At 53.7% G+C, this 15,312-nt stretch overlaps 1 protein-coding gene across 1 annotated transcript in view; it reads left to right on the top strand.

Annotated features, from left to right (window-relative positions):
• Positions 1-15,312, top strand: part of CUNH3orf20 (chromosome unknown C3orf20 homolog) — a 98,938-nt gene that overhangs the window by 80,922 nt on the left and 2,704 nt on the right. Inside the window, exons 11-12 of the mRNA XM_007461583.1 lie at positions 14,740-14,754; positions 14,984-15,224. Of these exons, the coding sequence (XP_007461645.1) occupies positions 14,740-14,754; positions 14,984-15,224 (256 nt within the window). The remainder of the gene's footprint in view (positions 1-14,739; positions 14,755-14,983; positions 15,225-15,312) is intronic.

The following is a 15,312-nucleotide window of genomic DNA, read 5'->3' as shown; positions in this document are numbered from 1 at the left end:
GCCGGGACCCTGTCCCCCGCAAGGGGAGAGGCCGCAACAGTGAGAGGCCCGTGTACCGCAAAAAAAAAAAAAAAAAAAAAAAAAAGAGCAGAGGAAGAAAAATACTGGAAATTCCCTGTGTCCCAGCGATGGAAGAGCCTTTCTTGAAAATCAACAGCGAGGGAAAGGTTGCTGCCCGCCCAGGCGGGGGGCCTCAGGAACGGGAGGAAGTCACAAGCGATATTTTGAGATATTTTCAGTCTGGTGTGATGCCGGTCGATTTTCCAAAACATGAGGGCCTCATGCTGCAGGGAGAGTTGAGGTTGGACAGGGGTTGACCGGGGGTGGGGCCAGGCTCAGGATGGGCCAGGACGAGGACATAAACAGAAGCTGACCCAGTTGGAGAGCTCTGGTGTCCCAGCTGGCTGACATGCAGGCCCCTCGAAGTCCTGGGAGACCCAGGGGGTCTCCCATTGCTCTAGAGGCCCTTTTGGCTCTCACCTTGATGAGAGGATCACAGAGGAATACTGAGATCCCCTGCACAGAAAGCCTGCTAGGTGGCCAGGCAGATTCCGCTTGCTCACCTCTTCCAATGGGGAGCTCACTACCTAATATCAGCCTAACCCACTTGTGCATGGCTCAGCCTGGGAGAAACAATAGCAGTGCTTCTGGAGGAGACACAGTGGTGAACAAAATAGACAAAAATGTGTGTGCTCATGTAGCTGACATTCTAGTGAGGAGACACAGACAATATACAAAATTAATAATGTTTATAGCATGTTAGAAATCATAAGCACTATGAGAAGATAAAGCAGGGAAAGGAGCAGGAGGTGCTTGAGATACAATTTGAAAAATAGGGGGTTAAAGAGAAAATTCCTCCTCACTCTCAGCTGGGACCAGCCCCTACCCTGCCCCTGGGCCCATAGCCCATCTGCTCCTTGAGTCCTGGGACAGCCTTGCTCTGCTCCAGGCTGAGCAGGGCCAGCTACTCATGGGAAGGGAGCTCCAGCCCCCTCCTCCCCGCTCTGCAGCGGGTCAGAGCTGAATGCCTTCCCCAGAAGTGGGAACAGCACTTTAAATCCCTTCCCTCTATGAATGCACCTCTGTCCCAATTTAGCTGTTTTAGAAGCTGTCCCCCGTTACCTCCCTCTGAGCCCCCCGACTTCTGACGCCGTGAGCGGCCAAGAAGCCGTGCCTCCTCTGTCCAAGGTACTGCGCGTGTGCCCACCCAAGATGAAGGATTTGCATTTATTCCTCTTGCTTCCTCTTGTGGAGTTCTTTTTGGCACAGAGGTGGACCACTTATGAGACAAAGAGTTAATAGTCACATACAAAGAGTGCCTAAAAATACACAACAAAAATAGAGGAAGGAATACAGGCAAAGACTCTGATCAGGCAATTCGCTCCAGAAATGCAAATGGCCAATAAATAAATGAATGCAGAGCTGATCCGCGCTCAGGCAGTGGTGGAGACACAAACAAAAAGAACAGTGAGATGCCATTTCTCTCCCATCAGACTGGAAAACAATATTAAATATTGATAACATCCAGTGCCAGCAAGGAGGGGGGCAGTCAAGCAGTTTTGACACTGCTGGTGGGAGTGTGAGTTGCCACAGTCTTTTGGGACAGTAATCTGCAGTTTCTATCAAAGTTTAAAATGTGTGTGCCCTTTGAGCCAGCAAAACCATACAGACACATAGGTGATAGGTACAAGGGTATTTGTTCAAAAAAAAAGGCACGTACTAAGTGTTGATCAATAGGGCAATGCTTGAATGAATCCTGGGACATTCATTCTATAAAATATTTGGCAGCCATACGTATGGACCTGGAACCGTGTTTGTGTATATCACTGGACAAAAAACAAGTTGCAAAGTCAGGTACATGGTGTGATCTATTTTTGTAAACATGTTTTGAAAGAGCAAAGAGTAAAATGGAAAGAACTATTCACCAAACTGCTAACATTGTTTACCCCAGGGCAAGAGGATCGTTAAGGGCAAGATTGTTATATTTTTATGTCACTTCTGTATTGTCTGACTTTCACAGTCAGTTTTTATAGCTCCAATAATTTAAGTAGTAAATACTTTTTCTTAAAAGCCATTTTGAGAGGTTCTTATGAAGGTCTGCCCATAAGAGGAGGTCATCGTCTCTGCCGAGCTGGGAGTCTGGCAGACCCTCCAAGGAGTATTCCGGTGTCCACGCCTCACCTCACGTGAGCAGGCATCCCGCTGCTCACTGAGCCTTGTGGGTTCTCCCTGCCTCAGTTTCCCATATCTGCCTCTTCTGTGCCTCATGCTACCTTCCCTGTTCTGTGAATAGTGCTGGTTCCAGAAACTGTGTCGAAGGGACTGGGCTGGGTTTCCTGATCCTGGTTAAAGATTTGGGAGACCAGGACAACAACTAGTTTCCACCTTGCATGCCAGCTCTGAGCAGTGGCAGAGGCTGCTATGCAGAAAGGGATTCTGGGGCCGTTTCTAGGCTCCACTGGCAAGAGTGCTGTGATTGATTAGCAATGTCTGCTCTTGTCAGGGGACTGGTCAATGGAAGCACCAAAGTCACCGATGGTCCATGCTTGGTCTAGGCCAGTGATTCCCAACCTGAAACATGCACAGGAATCACAAGGGATCTCGTTAACACGCAGATTCAGGTCCAACAGGTCTGGGGCAGGGTCCAAGAGTCTGCATTTCTAGTAAGCCCACAGGAGATTCGGGGCTGCTGGTCCGAGGACCGCCCTTTGGGGAGTGTAGGTCAAGGATCTTTGCAATCTCCATTCACAGCTACCTGATCTTCTCCCCCAAGTTTTCACACATTTGCAAACAGAAGTGATCAAACCCACCCCACTGTCCAGCACTTCCAGCGCTTTCTTAAATTAATTAATTAATCAATTAATTATTTTTGGCTGTGCTGGGTCTTCGTTTCTGTGCGAGGGCTTTCTCTAGCTGCGGCGAGCGGGGGCCACTCTTCATCGCGGTGTGCGGGCCTCTCCTTGTCGTGGCCTCTCTTGTTGCGGAGCACAGGCTCCAGACGCTCAGGCTCAGTAATTGCGGCTCACGGGCCTAGTTGCTCCGCGGCATGTGGGATCTTCCCGGACCAGGGCACGAACCCGTGTCCCATGCATCAGCAGGCGGACTCTCAACCACTGCGCCACCAGGGAAGCCCTCCAGCACTTTTTATATCCATCACATCTCTGATTCTTGGAACAGCCCAGGTTATTATTATCTTCCTTGACGGATGAGGAACAGGAGGTCCGGGAGGGGAAAGAAGTCACCCATGGTCCCCCAGCCACTGGTGGCGGATGGATCGCCCACCTCCCTCACCCCCAGCCATCTCCTTTCTGGAGGCAGAAACCACCCAGAAAGACCCTGCTTCTCCCTGAAAGCCCTGCGTTCCCGGCCATAAATAAGTCCCCGGCTGCACCCAGGTCCCTCCCCTTCCCTGGGCAATGTTTCACAGCAGGCTGGGGCTGGATGGCTGCGGAGGGAAGGGAGGCTTGCTGACAGCATGAGTTATGGGCTCCGGGAAGCCCATTCGTCACTGAAGGGAGAGAAGTTAACTCGAGCTTATTAAGTCTACAAGTTTATTATTCACATTGATCACCCAGCAGACAGCACCTGCCACCCCACCCCGGAACCGCAGTGCATTCTGATCACAGGATGGTGTTATGGCTAGGGGGACTCCCGAGTCCCCAGGAAATGCAGGTGGAGCACAGCCACCTCCGCTGCCCCTTCTAAGAGGCAAGGAGGGTTTCTCATCAGTGGCCTGTCACTCGTCTGCTCCCCACACGTCTGCCAGCCCATGTTTCGGGCCAGGCTCTGAGCCGGGAACTGGGACGCCGGGGATGCACAATCTGACCCCATCTCCACCATCATGGGCTGGCCACCAGGCAAAGGAGGTGGGACAGCCTGGTGGTTGGGAGCCCAGCCTTGTGGTCTGCCCGGTTTGATCTCCAGTTCCGCCACTCAGCAGCAGGTGACCTTTCATTTAAGTCTTGTGACTTTTCAGAGACTCCATTTGTCATCTGTAAAGTGGGGACATGCTCATTCACTAGACTAATATTTATTGAGTCCCTACAGAAGCGAAAGACTCACTGCCCTCAGAGAATTTGTATTTGGAGATGGAGACAGACATAAAGCAATTGAAGAATATAAATAGAGTCATTTCAGATAGTGGCGAGTGCCAGGAAGAAAATAACCTGGGTCGCCCGGTGGAGAGTCACTAGCAGCGTTGAGGGGATATGCATGGGGTGCCCATGCCTCTCCAAGAAGGTGGCATTTGAGCTGAGACATGAATGACGGGCAGGAGGCAGCCAGGGAGAGAGCTGGGCCAAGGGAGAGGGAGAAAACTGCAAGGACACTAGCCGTGCTTGGGCAAAGATGTGCGCGGGGACAAGGGAAGAGGCCAGGGTGCCTGGGAGTTCAGTGAGACGGCGGGAGGAGAGAGACAGGGGCCAGCAGCTGATGTAAGGACTTCAGATTTCATTCCACTGGCTGGTTTTAGGTTAAAAGAGTTGTTAGGGATATACCCATACTTGACCTCCCTCCATGGCTGTTATGAAGTCCAGTGGACACTGGGTGCCACGATCTGATCCCTGTTGCAGGACAGTGCCCCCGGCCCCTCAGCTGCAGTGATAATGGCTCCTAATGGCTGACAGCTGCTGCCCCTCTCCTGGGCATTGCCCTTGGCTGCCACCCTTCTCCAGGGCCCCCTCCCCTCAAGGTGGGGCTAACTCGGTGGCGCTCTTGGCACTCCAGAGCTGCGCCGCGGCCAGTCTCCAGCCGGGACCACAGCCTCGCTTGGCGTTTTGCCTTTGCCCTCCCCGTATCCCTCACTGCTGCTGAGAGCACTTCGTCAATAATTCACATGCACCTGGATCCCTGGCTTGGGCTCTGCTTCTAGGGGACCCAACCTAAGACACGAGGATAGATCCAGCAGTGACTGTAAAGGCTGAACCCAAGGCCTGCCATGCGGTGGTAACTCAGGGTGAGCAACTTGTCTGCTTTCACCAAGTCATCCATGGTTTTAGCACTGAAAGTCCTGCCCTCCAGGAAACTCCTTGGTCCTGGGCAAACCAGGATGGTTGGTGGCTGGTAACTGCTTAATAAGGTTCATTCATCCATTCAGCAAATACCGCTTACCGTGAGCCTGTGCCTGGTTCTGTCAGCGGAGCCATGGCAAGGTCCAGCCTCACGGAGCTCACGGTCCAGCTGCAGGAGGCTGGCAATATCATCAGACACTTACTCAGGCCCGCAGGTCAGGAGAGCAGTCCTTAAATGGGGAGGAGTTGCCGCCCAATGAATGGGGAGGGGTGTTCAGGAGAGCACCCACCTCGGGGAGCTGATGGTCAGGAAAGCCCAGAGCTTCAGATCTCCAAATGGAGAGAGAGGCCACGAGAAGCAGGTTCTGGGGAGCCATCAGCCATGCCGTCAGCTGCTCCAGGAAACAGGAAAGCCCAGAATGCCTGCAAATCAAAAACTTCTTTGGGGAGAGCCCTCTGGGGCCACTGAGGCTCCTGGACCATCAGTCAAGGCAGTTAAGACAGGACTGGGAACCTCCCGTGAGCCCCACGATAGCCCAGACAAGTGGATCTAGTATCTCCATTTTACGGACAGGGAAACCGAGGCTTAAAGAGGAGTCATCACTTGCCCAAAGTCACCCACCCAGTGAGTGGTGCAGCCTGGGAGGGGTCCCAGGGCTCTCAGCCTCCACAGACACTAGGCCACCTCATTAATTCCAGAAGACAAGGAAGGCATTACAGCCTACATTTGATTCATCCCTTTCAACACTCCCCTTTCATCCACTCTCTGATTCTAGGGGGAAGTGGATGAAAGTGCAGGTCCCAGAGCCAGCCTGCCTGGGTCCAGACTCCAGCCCCATCATCCCTCTCTGCGCCACAAGGGCCTCGTCTCTCAAAGAGGGGATCACAAGAGCACCTCCCTCTAAGGCTTGTTGTGAAGATTAAACGAGTTAATATATGGACAGCATTTAGAGCAGAGACTGGCACACTGTCTCAGCTATTATTGCTATTTCTATTACCATGACTTACTACAAGCAAGTCGTAAAAATAAAACATTGGAAACAACCTAAATGTTCAGTAGTAGAGGAGTTATTAAGCAAACCATGATCATCTATTTCAGTGGACACAACATCGATTAAGACAGGTGGCCTTGGCACAGAAATAGGCAACTAGACTAAGAGAACAGAATAGAAAGTCCAGAACTAGACCAACATGGGTGGCAACCCCAGATTTATGACAATGGAGACACTGCAGTGGAGTGGAATAAGGAGGATGAATTTTAAATAAATGCTGCTGGATTGGTTGAATATGCACATGGGGGAGAAAAGATCCTTGACCCCTACCTCACACCGTATGCCCATATCCGCTTCAGTGAACTCCAGGCAGCCATCATCTTGACCAGAACATTGGATTTGTGTAAGTTTCCCTAGCCCTGAGCTTTGAAGAAGGTAACCTTATCAGAAAATGTGAGAAGTTGGAATAATAAAGCCACTTCAAGAGCATGCACAGACACTGATGAGGAAGGCAAGGTGAATTTCGGTGGCATCAGTGGCTTCATGTGAATGAAAATTTTGGTTGTGATGGTTGTCCTTTCAGTAAAGTGACAGACAGTCCTTTATTTTGAAGTTTTCTCACATAATTCACCCAGTCCAAGGTAATCACGGGAGTAGGAAGATGAAATTTAGGCAACAAGTAGTCAATAAGAAAGTTCCGATTTCCTTTGGAGAAAAAGGAAAACATGTTTTGTTGTCCCCCGACAGCGAGATGGAAAAAAAATAAAATAACCAAGGGAAAAGTCACCCCACGCTTTCCTTGTGGCCGTGGGCCCCCACCACCGTTGGCGCCGCGAGGAAGTCGAAGGTTGAGCGAGCAAAACATGTTTTCCTTCGGCAGGACGTCTGTAGGAACTGTTGGAATCAATTATTGGGAAACACAAAAATAAAATAAACTTCAGCCTGTGGTAAACATTACCCCTTCTTTCTGGGATCAGGAAAACAAAGGTCAGGATTGGGGTCAACATGGAACAGTGGGCCAGCACGCCAAGCAGGAGGCCACGACCTGGGCTTTGGTGAGGCCCGGCGAGGCGGGAGCCTTCCTGAGCCTCAGTTTTCCCAGCTGCAAATTCATGATCAGGTGTCCATCCCACAGAGTTGGGGGAACTCACTGCTCAATGAATGTGTACTTGGCTCCTACTCTGTGCCAGGCTGTGGGCTGGGCACTCGGAGGTGCTGTTTTTGCAGTGCTGGTGTGCACAGGGCCAGCTTCACGGGTGTGCGGCCATCACAGCCACATGGGGACCCACACTCAGGAGGGCCCCGTGCTTGGTTTAAACCCCCATGTTCTACTGTCACCATTTGGAATTCTTAATTTTTAGACGAGAGGCACTGCATTTTCGCTTTGCGCTTGGCCCCACAATTGCACGGCCGGTCCTAGCTGTGATGCTTTTCGCTTGCTCCCTGAGTGTGTCTGACCTCCCAGGTTCCCTCCAAGGCTTGGCACAAAAAGGGTGCCCATAAATGGGGTTGGAATGAATGTCAGAGGAAAGGCCGGGGGTTACAAATACTGCTCTACCACCTGCCCCACACGTGCCCTGGTCACAGGGAACCCCTCAAACCCTCATCAGTGCTGCGACTGCCACTGTTTGGGGGGAAACCATCTCCATTTTGGTTGGGGAGATCCTGAGTTAAGTGCAATGGGAAAAGCACCAGCCGTGTGGTTGCAACAGACCTGGGATCACAACCGTCTGCTCCTCGCTGCCTGTGTATTCCCAGGCAAATTTCTGGGTCTCAGTTTCCTCATCTGTAAAATGGGTATAATCATACCTGCCACACAGAGTGCCTGTGATGATTAAACATAACATGTCAAGCACCACAGCTCCACCAGTTTGAGGAGGCACCGAGCCCACATCTATGTAGGCAGGAGTGTCTGCAACCTGAGGGAGGCAAGTCATCCTCGGACTTTAAGAGTTTGACTGGACCCCAGAGCAAAGTCTGGATGCTGCTGCCTGTTCATTAGTAAAGTGTGAACAAATTTTATTTATAAATAGTTAAAAATTAGTTAAACTCTCAAGTCAGTGAGGAGTGGCATGTGGGTTAGACCTTCACAAACAATAAAAGGCATCAGATTCTAACTGATGGCCTACTTTGTGCCAGATACTTCACTCGTAATCCTTAGGAATAATATCTAACATACTGAGCGCATGTTACATAACAGACACCGGGCTAATCACTGCAGGGTCATCATCTTACTTCATCTCCCCTAGTGGGCACGTGCGGTAGGTGCTAGAAATGCCCCATCTTATAAATGAGGGGGACACCCAGCGGGACAAGGACTTGCCAGGAGCTCAGGGTTGGGAGATGGGGCGGGGGTTGGGGCTCAAACCCCAGTGTGTAGTCCACACCCTCGTCCCAAACTCTGAGCTGTCAGGCTCTGTCCCCAGCTCACGCTGTGAGATCATCAGAATTTGTCAGACCATGTGCTGAAGGTCCCCTCCCTCACTCGCTGTCCCCTCCCTAGGGGCTCCCCTGAGCTGGAGAGGATCAGGCTCCAGCCTGTAGCCCCCCTGCCAGAAGGCAGCTAGGAGGCAGCTCCCGCGGGGTACCATGCGTGCCGACTGCAGCCTCTTCTAGAAGGTTGGAGACCCCCAGTTGTGGGGCAGTGTACTGGTGCCCAGGGTGCTGAGTGTTTTCATGGTGTCGGATTCATTTCTCTAAGTGTCTGGATTTCAGGTAGAGGCAGCTCACCCCAGAAGTCGATGGTGTCCATGACAGGCGGTCACATTGCCTCTGGGTCCCTCCGCGTGGGTGCACACGCGCTTATTAAGCTACTTAACATGGTCCTTGCAGAGCCGCTCCCCCACCCTCTGCCACCAGCCGGCAGAGGGGCAGAGCTCCGTTCCGGAAAATAAATCAGGAGTCAGGCCTGATGGCTCATCCAAATGCCTGTTTTAAAATCGCCAGCCTTGCTGGTGCGTCCTGGAAGGTGACATTGCCACCCCCATTCCGCAAAGATGTGTCACAAGGGGAGGAGAGCCCTGAGGACATGAGCTCCCTGTCCCTGGGGTAAGTCAAGAGCAGGTAGGAGGTCAGAGGTCGGAGGTTGGAATCGACTGCCTGGCAGGCCTTCCCAGGGCTGCCCCAGCTCGGCAGGGCAGGGTGTGGACGTGCTCGTGCCCCCTCGGACCCTCCTCCGCACCCTGAGATTATCAGTGAACAGGCTCTCAGCTGACGACCCAGTTGGAACTTCAGGCTTTTGGTTTGGAAAGGATCCCTGTGCTCCTCCCAGCCCAGTCTCCGCTCACAGTGCGGCCTCCAGAGCCTCAGCCCCGTGTTTCCCAAAATGAAGACTCTCCACCTCGACCTCAGGAAGGCTTAACTCACTGGGCCTGGAATGGGGTTTTGGAGTTCGCGCTTTAACCAGCGCAGAGGGTGCTTCAGTCCGGGAAGTTTGTGTTCACCTACGTCAACCCAATGATGTGGCCGGTGGCAGTGGCCTTGACAAAGCCTTGGAGATTCTTCAGAAAGTCAATCACCTTTTCTCATCTGTGCGCGAGGCCCCTTTCAGCTCTGCGGAAGGTTAAGGAGAAAGGCACAGGTCCCTGGGTTTCCCCTCAACTCCGCCCCCTCCCCGCCGTGTGGTCTTAGGCTCAAGACTTCGCTTCTCTGCGCCTCAGTTACCTCATCTGCAAAATGGGGATAATGATACATCCCTCCCAGTGCACGAGTCCCCTACAGAGTTCTTGGTGAGTGATAACATTCGTGAACAAAACTAGTTCCTTACAGGGCAGGCATTTAACCCTTGCTCCCCTCACCTCCAACCAACTCCTCTTGAGAGCTGCCTTCCTGGCCGAGAGACCACATCTCTTCAGGCTGTGGAGGTGAGCGGGGGTTTGGTGATAAGGCCCAGGAAGGGGGGCCTCTGTCAGTATCGTCCCTTCGGTACGCAGCAGATATTAGAGTGGCTCTCACTGTGTGGCAGGCTCTGCTCCGGGCGCCCTGCCCTCCCTGAGCTGTCCTACCAGGTGGGGAGATGGACACCACATAGGGAAACAGATAAATCCTGAGACGATTTCAGGTATAGGTAAGTGCAGGTGAAGAAGCGACACTGGGGATGAGGGGATGCTGAGGGACTGGAGGGGTGGGGTTGTCTCTGAGAAGAGGTGACAGTGGAGACCTGGCGGATGAGGGGGTCGCCCCGCCACGTGAGCATTTGGGAAGGCATTTTAGAGAGCAGGACAAGTCCCAGGGGCCAGAGGGAGCCGGGCAGGGTCTGGGATGGAGAGGAAGGCCGGTGCGGCCGGAGCCCGGGTGGTGGGAGATGGAGTGGGGAGGGGGCGTGGTGAGGCAGGGAGGGTGGGATCTCGGAGGCCGCAGCGAGGAGAGCAGCCTCTGCCACAGTGCGGGAGCTGCGTCCACCGCATCCTCCTCACAGCAGCCCTCGGCCGTCGGAGGGAGGGAGGCTGGGTGTGTCCTGGTGCGCCGTCAAGGAAAAGGCTGGGCCCCTGAACGGTGGCAGCACTGGGGGCAGGTCATGGATTCCCCGCCCCGCCCTGCTCCCCAGCACCAGCACAGATGGTGTCTCCCCATGACTCAGGTCTCTCCAGGGTCCTGGGCAAGGTCCCCCCAGGAAACACAGCATTCAGAGTCCCTGTCACTCTGCGTGTCCGCACAGCCAGAGGCAGATCTTTAAACATACGAATCAGAACATGCCCGGCCTGCCTCACCCTCCTTGGCTCCGCCTTGCTCTGAGGATAGACCCAAAGGCTCTCTGCTCCCCCCCTCGCCCGCCCCTGTGCCTCGCTGATCCCCAGATAGCACACCTGCCGCCCCGCTGCCCGAATGCTCCCGTCCCCCACCCGCAGCCCTGGTCATTCCCTGCAAGTCTCTGGTCTGCACGGACATGTGGGCCTATTGACCTCCTGACCCCCATCTACACACTCAGCCCACGAGGCAGGAGGTTGTCGTTCGTGTCACTGTCGCTGCCATCAGGGCCGAGAACAGCTCATTGCACAAGCGAGTACGCGCTGGACGAGCGGGGAACTCAGCGGACGCTCACAACAGCCCCGCGCCGTTTCCTGTTTCACAGGTAGAGAAACTGAGGCTGGAAGGTTCAGTCACCTGTCCCAGGTACACAGCCAGCACAGCCAAGATTTCAACGGAGACAGGTGACCTCAGACCCCACCGTGTGCCCTGCTGCACTCGACTCGCGGTGTGGCCACGCTTTTGCCCTCGGAGTTGAACTCCACATTGACATCCATCCGATGGGTATGAAGTCCCCGCCCTGCCCTGCCCTGCCCTCAGAATGGTGGTGAGACTTGGAGGATGTCACCTGTACAGTGCCACACCCACGAGGGGCTGGTAAGAAGGGGCCTCAGCCATGCCTGACCTCAGAAGGGTTAACATGGCCTCTTTGTCCCGTGGTTGCCATGGGGACAGTTCCTGTCCTTCAGGAAGCAGGGAGAGCAGTTTCCTGTTTTGAAGAAGGCTCGAGGGCTGTTTTCCTCCAATCAGCCTCTGCCCAGAGAGGGACAGGAAGCCTAGCGCCGGGCCACCCCTAATGCTGGGTGCGTGGTGGAGCCATGCCCACGCCCAGCCAGCCAGGAGGGGCCGTTGTGGAAATGCGGCCTCAGGAAAAAGCCAAACGGGCAGCAGAAGGAAAAAAAATGGCTGGCCGGAAGAGGGCGGTCACTTCCTCCACAGACCCTGGATCCCACCCAGTGGTGATAAAAACTCCGAGTGGCCCTGCCCAGCCTCAGACTCCCCTCCCCCAGAGCTCAGCCCTTCTTTGGGGAGTCAAAGGCCTGATGCACAAAGGCTTTTGAGGCCCCTGCCTGTCCCTCTCACCCCTCCCTGCACACTGAACACATCAGCCTAACTGGGCTACTGACCCCCAGTTCCCACTCCCACCAGCTGTGTGGCAGACCCTTTCCTGCTCCCCTCTGCTTGTGTGATTCTTTTCCAGGGTGCAGAGCAAAGCTTGCCTCCTCCTGGAAGCCTTCCTAGCATGCGTTTGAGCCCTGCGATCGTGGGTCAGGAACATTCATAAATTTAGGCCTAATCTCTCTTGGGGTCCCTGCCCCGGCCTCCTTGGGCCATCCTACCTCCGGAGTTGTCCCTCTGGCTCCCCTCCCACTCCGGCTACAACACAGGTCTGGCCATGTCACTCCCTCCCCCCAGAAACACTCTAAGGCTCCCCATCACCAGCAGGGTAAAGTCCAAACTCTTTGGCCGGCCATTGGAGAGCTTGTCCAGAGCACACTTCTCACCTTGCCGCAGTCCTGCCCTCCTCTTCCATCCCCACGGGCTGTACCCTCACCTGGAACGGCAACCCTACCCCTCCACCTGTAAATGCCACTTTAAAGCCCAGCCCAATGAGCCCATTCAATCTTCTGCCTTCACCCCTAGCTCTACTGTGTCACTGTTAGCTGACCCAGGCCCGTTTCTCAGACCAAGCCACGAGCTCTTCAAGGACAGGAAAGGGAAGAGAGAGGGGAAATAACATCCTTTCATCCTCACCATGACCCCGAGAGAAAGGTCTCATTGTTCCCATTTTACAGAGGACAAAATTGAGGTGCACAGTAGCAAAGTGTCCCCGGCCCCAAGGCCACAGAGCCAGTGACTGGTGAAACCAGGGGCCTTCAGGACCCCCGCTTCTCCCTCTGCTCGTGGCTGGCCCGGTGTGTGCAGTGGGGTGGGGGTGAGGGCCCGGTCTTTGGGGCACAGGAAGGGAGGGGCGGCCTTGCTAAGCCGAGTCCACCCCGGCAGGTGTCTGGCTCAGATCTGCCCACCCCTGGAGCCAGGAAGGCAACTCAATTACTTTCCAGGGGGAGATAAGCCCTGAAGCTGATGATGTCGCAGCCATGGCGTTGTGGGGTGAGCGGTCCAAAAGCACAAAGAGGCTGCAGGGCCGGGGTCATTTCCGTTTTCATAACATGCATTTTATCCCCGGAGACAAAAGGCATAGAGCTGCTCCTCGTGGAAACCGGGAAACCAGGGGGACTCTGCTACAGAGAGGGATGCGAAGGTAGCCGGCCTTGGGCCCCAGCTTTATGGAAGCGCCCCCATCTCAGCGGGAAACAAAACCCTGATCGTTCCCCCACCCCGGGCCAGGAAGCAGGGTCCAGGCTGCCTCCCCGTGCTCCCCAGGGGCTCCCCTGTTGCCCCCCTCTCACCCATCGCAGTATACAGAGGCTGCTCAGTAAATGCTCTCTCCCATGCCTCTCCTGCTCTGATCGTGGGGTGTGTGTGCCCCAGTACCCGGTGTACTTTGTTTGTAAGCATTTATTGAACACCAACTCTGTACTAGATGTTTAAATGATAATGATCATTTCTTGAGCACCTTCTGTATTCCTCTCTCCCCTCCTGAATGCTTTAGATAATTCATCTCATTTAATGAACAGACACTATTATCATATCCTTGACAGGGCAGCAGTGTGTTGAAGTGGGTAAGAAAGCCAGCCCCAGAGCTAGGGTGGAATCCCCACTATTCACTAGCTATGTATCCCTGGGCGAATGCCTCAGCCTCTCTGTGCCTTGGTAGCCTTGTCTGTAACACAGGGGTAATAACATTGCCTACTTCAGGGGCAGGAGGAGTTTGTTTGTTGGGAGGAGTAAATGAGCTAATATATGCAAAAGACTTACTGAATGCACCAAATAAGCGCTCAGCAAATACTAGCTACCAATGGGGAAGCTGAGGCTGGGACCTGCCCTCCGGCCCAGGTCGCACCCAGGTCAGTGTGGCTCCTGACCACTGCGCTCTACCGCCTGTCTGGGAGGCTTGGCCGCGGAGCTCATAGAGCCTGGGCGCTCTCTGTTTCTGGAGATCACATCCAGCTTCGGTGCTGGCTCTGCACTTTGCCGAGGCTTCAGGCAGGCGGGAACAGGGAGCTGAATTTCAGTGGTTTTGATCTGAGGTGACTTAAGTTGTATGCGGAGCTCCACATCATTCCGACTTGGGCCTGGATGTCAGGGGGTGTGGATCCCAGCACTGGAATCCCCTGACTTACCGTAGGATCCCAGGCCAGTTATTTTTCTCTCTGGACCTCAGTTTCCGTGTCTGTCAAGTGGGCATAACACCTACCCTGGGTGGCTCACGTCTGCTGAGAGGAGCAAGTAAGATGGTGAGTGATTTGGAAAGCATGAAATTGAGGCAGACTTTGTGCCCATCACAGAGAAAGCAGTGTAGCCTGGTAGTTAAGAACATGTTCTCAGAGTGAAGGGGGGGTGAGTCCTGGCTGGGCTGGAAGGGCAAGTCACTTCCCCAGTCTGGGCCTCAGTTTTCCCAAGTGTGAAATGGGGAGATAAGCAACACTTTATAGGGTTCTTGGGAAGAGTATGTGTGTGAAGGGCTCAAACCCAGAGAGATGATGGGTCATCACCCCCCACGTGGTTATTGACCACATCCCTGAGCTCAGTGAGTGGTTATAGCTCAGTTCCATAAGGACTAAGCAAGTCCAACCACCAGTATCAGCTCCGGATGTTTGGAAAGCCCTCTGGTCTTTCCCATCCATTTTCTCGTATTAGGAAAAGCAAACAAAGGAATAAGCGTTTCAGCTTCACGGCCCATCGCTCCACACCACCGTGTGGTTTCAGCTGAACAAGTTCAGACCTGGGTTTTTTTTTCCCAACTGCCCTTGGTGCTATGATCTTTTAAAGTAGACTTTGCTTAGCCTCAAATCCCAAATTCAACAGTCGTGGCAAGGTCTTAGCCAAGCACTGAGGTCTCTTCCTGCCCTCCCTTCTTCTTTCCACAGGCCCTACAGCAAAGGGTAAGCCGGCCGTTGACTGAATTATCTGAGCCTCCCTCTCCTGCTCCTGCCTTGGGGGTCCTAGGTTCTTTGGGTTTTATTGCTAATTCCCAGAAATGATCTCAACTCATAAAACATATTTTCTTCTTGCATCAAATATTGAAGTGATTGATCCACTCACTCATTTGTACCCATTGTCAAACGGACACCTCCCACCCTCTGTACCTCCACCTCCGTCACCTCCTCCAAGGCCACCATCTCCACCACATCCATCAAATCCATAACCTCCATCCACCTCGTCCTCCACCACCTCCGACTACATCACGCTTTCCACCTTAACCGTGATGTTCACACCTACTTCTATCCTGTCACCACCTCGCCCTCGCCCTCATCCTTCGCCTCCAACACGACCTTTCCTACCTCCGCCATCACCTCCATCATCTTCTCCACCGCCTCCACGCAGGGATCCATAAAGTTTATGAAGGGCCTAAGTAACACAAATTCTGCCATTGATTTCCTATTTCAGAGGCCAAAGGTTTTCCCCACAAAAGGCTTAAGGCCTCTGTAGCGGTTCAGAGA

This window comes from Lipotes vexillifer, unplaced genomic scaffold (assembly GCF_000442215.2).
Source record: "Lipotes vexillifer unplaced genomic scaffold, Lipotes_vexillifer_v1.1 scaffold889, whole genome shotgun sequence".
NCBI lineage: Eukaryota > Metazoa > Chordata > Mammalia > Artiodactyla > Lipotidae > Lipotes > Lipotes vexillifer.
Note: the sequence above shows the minus strand (reverse complement) of the source record. Positions and strands in the feature narration are given on the sequence as shown.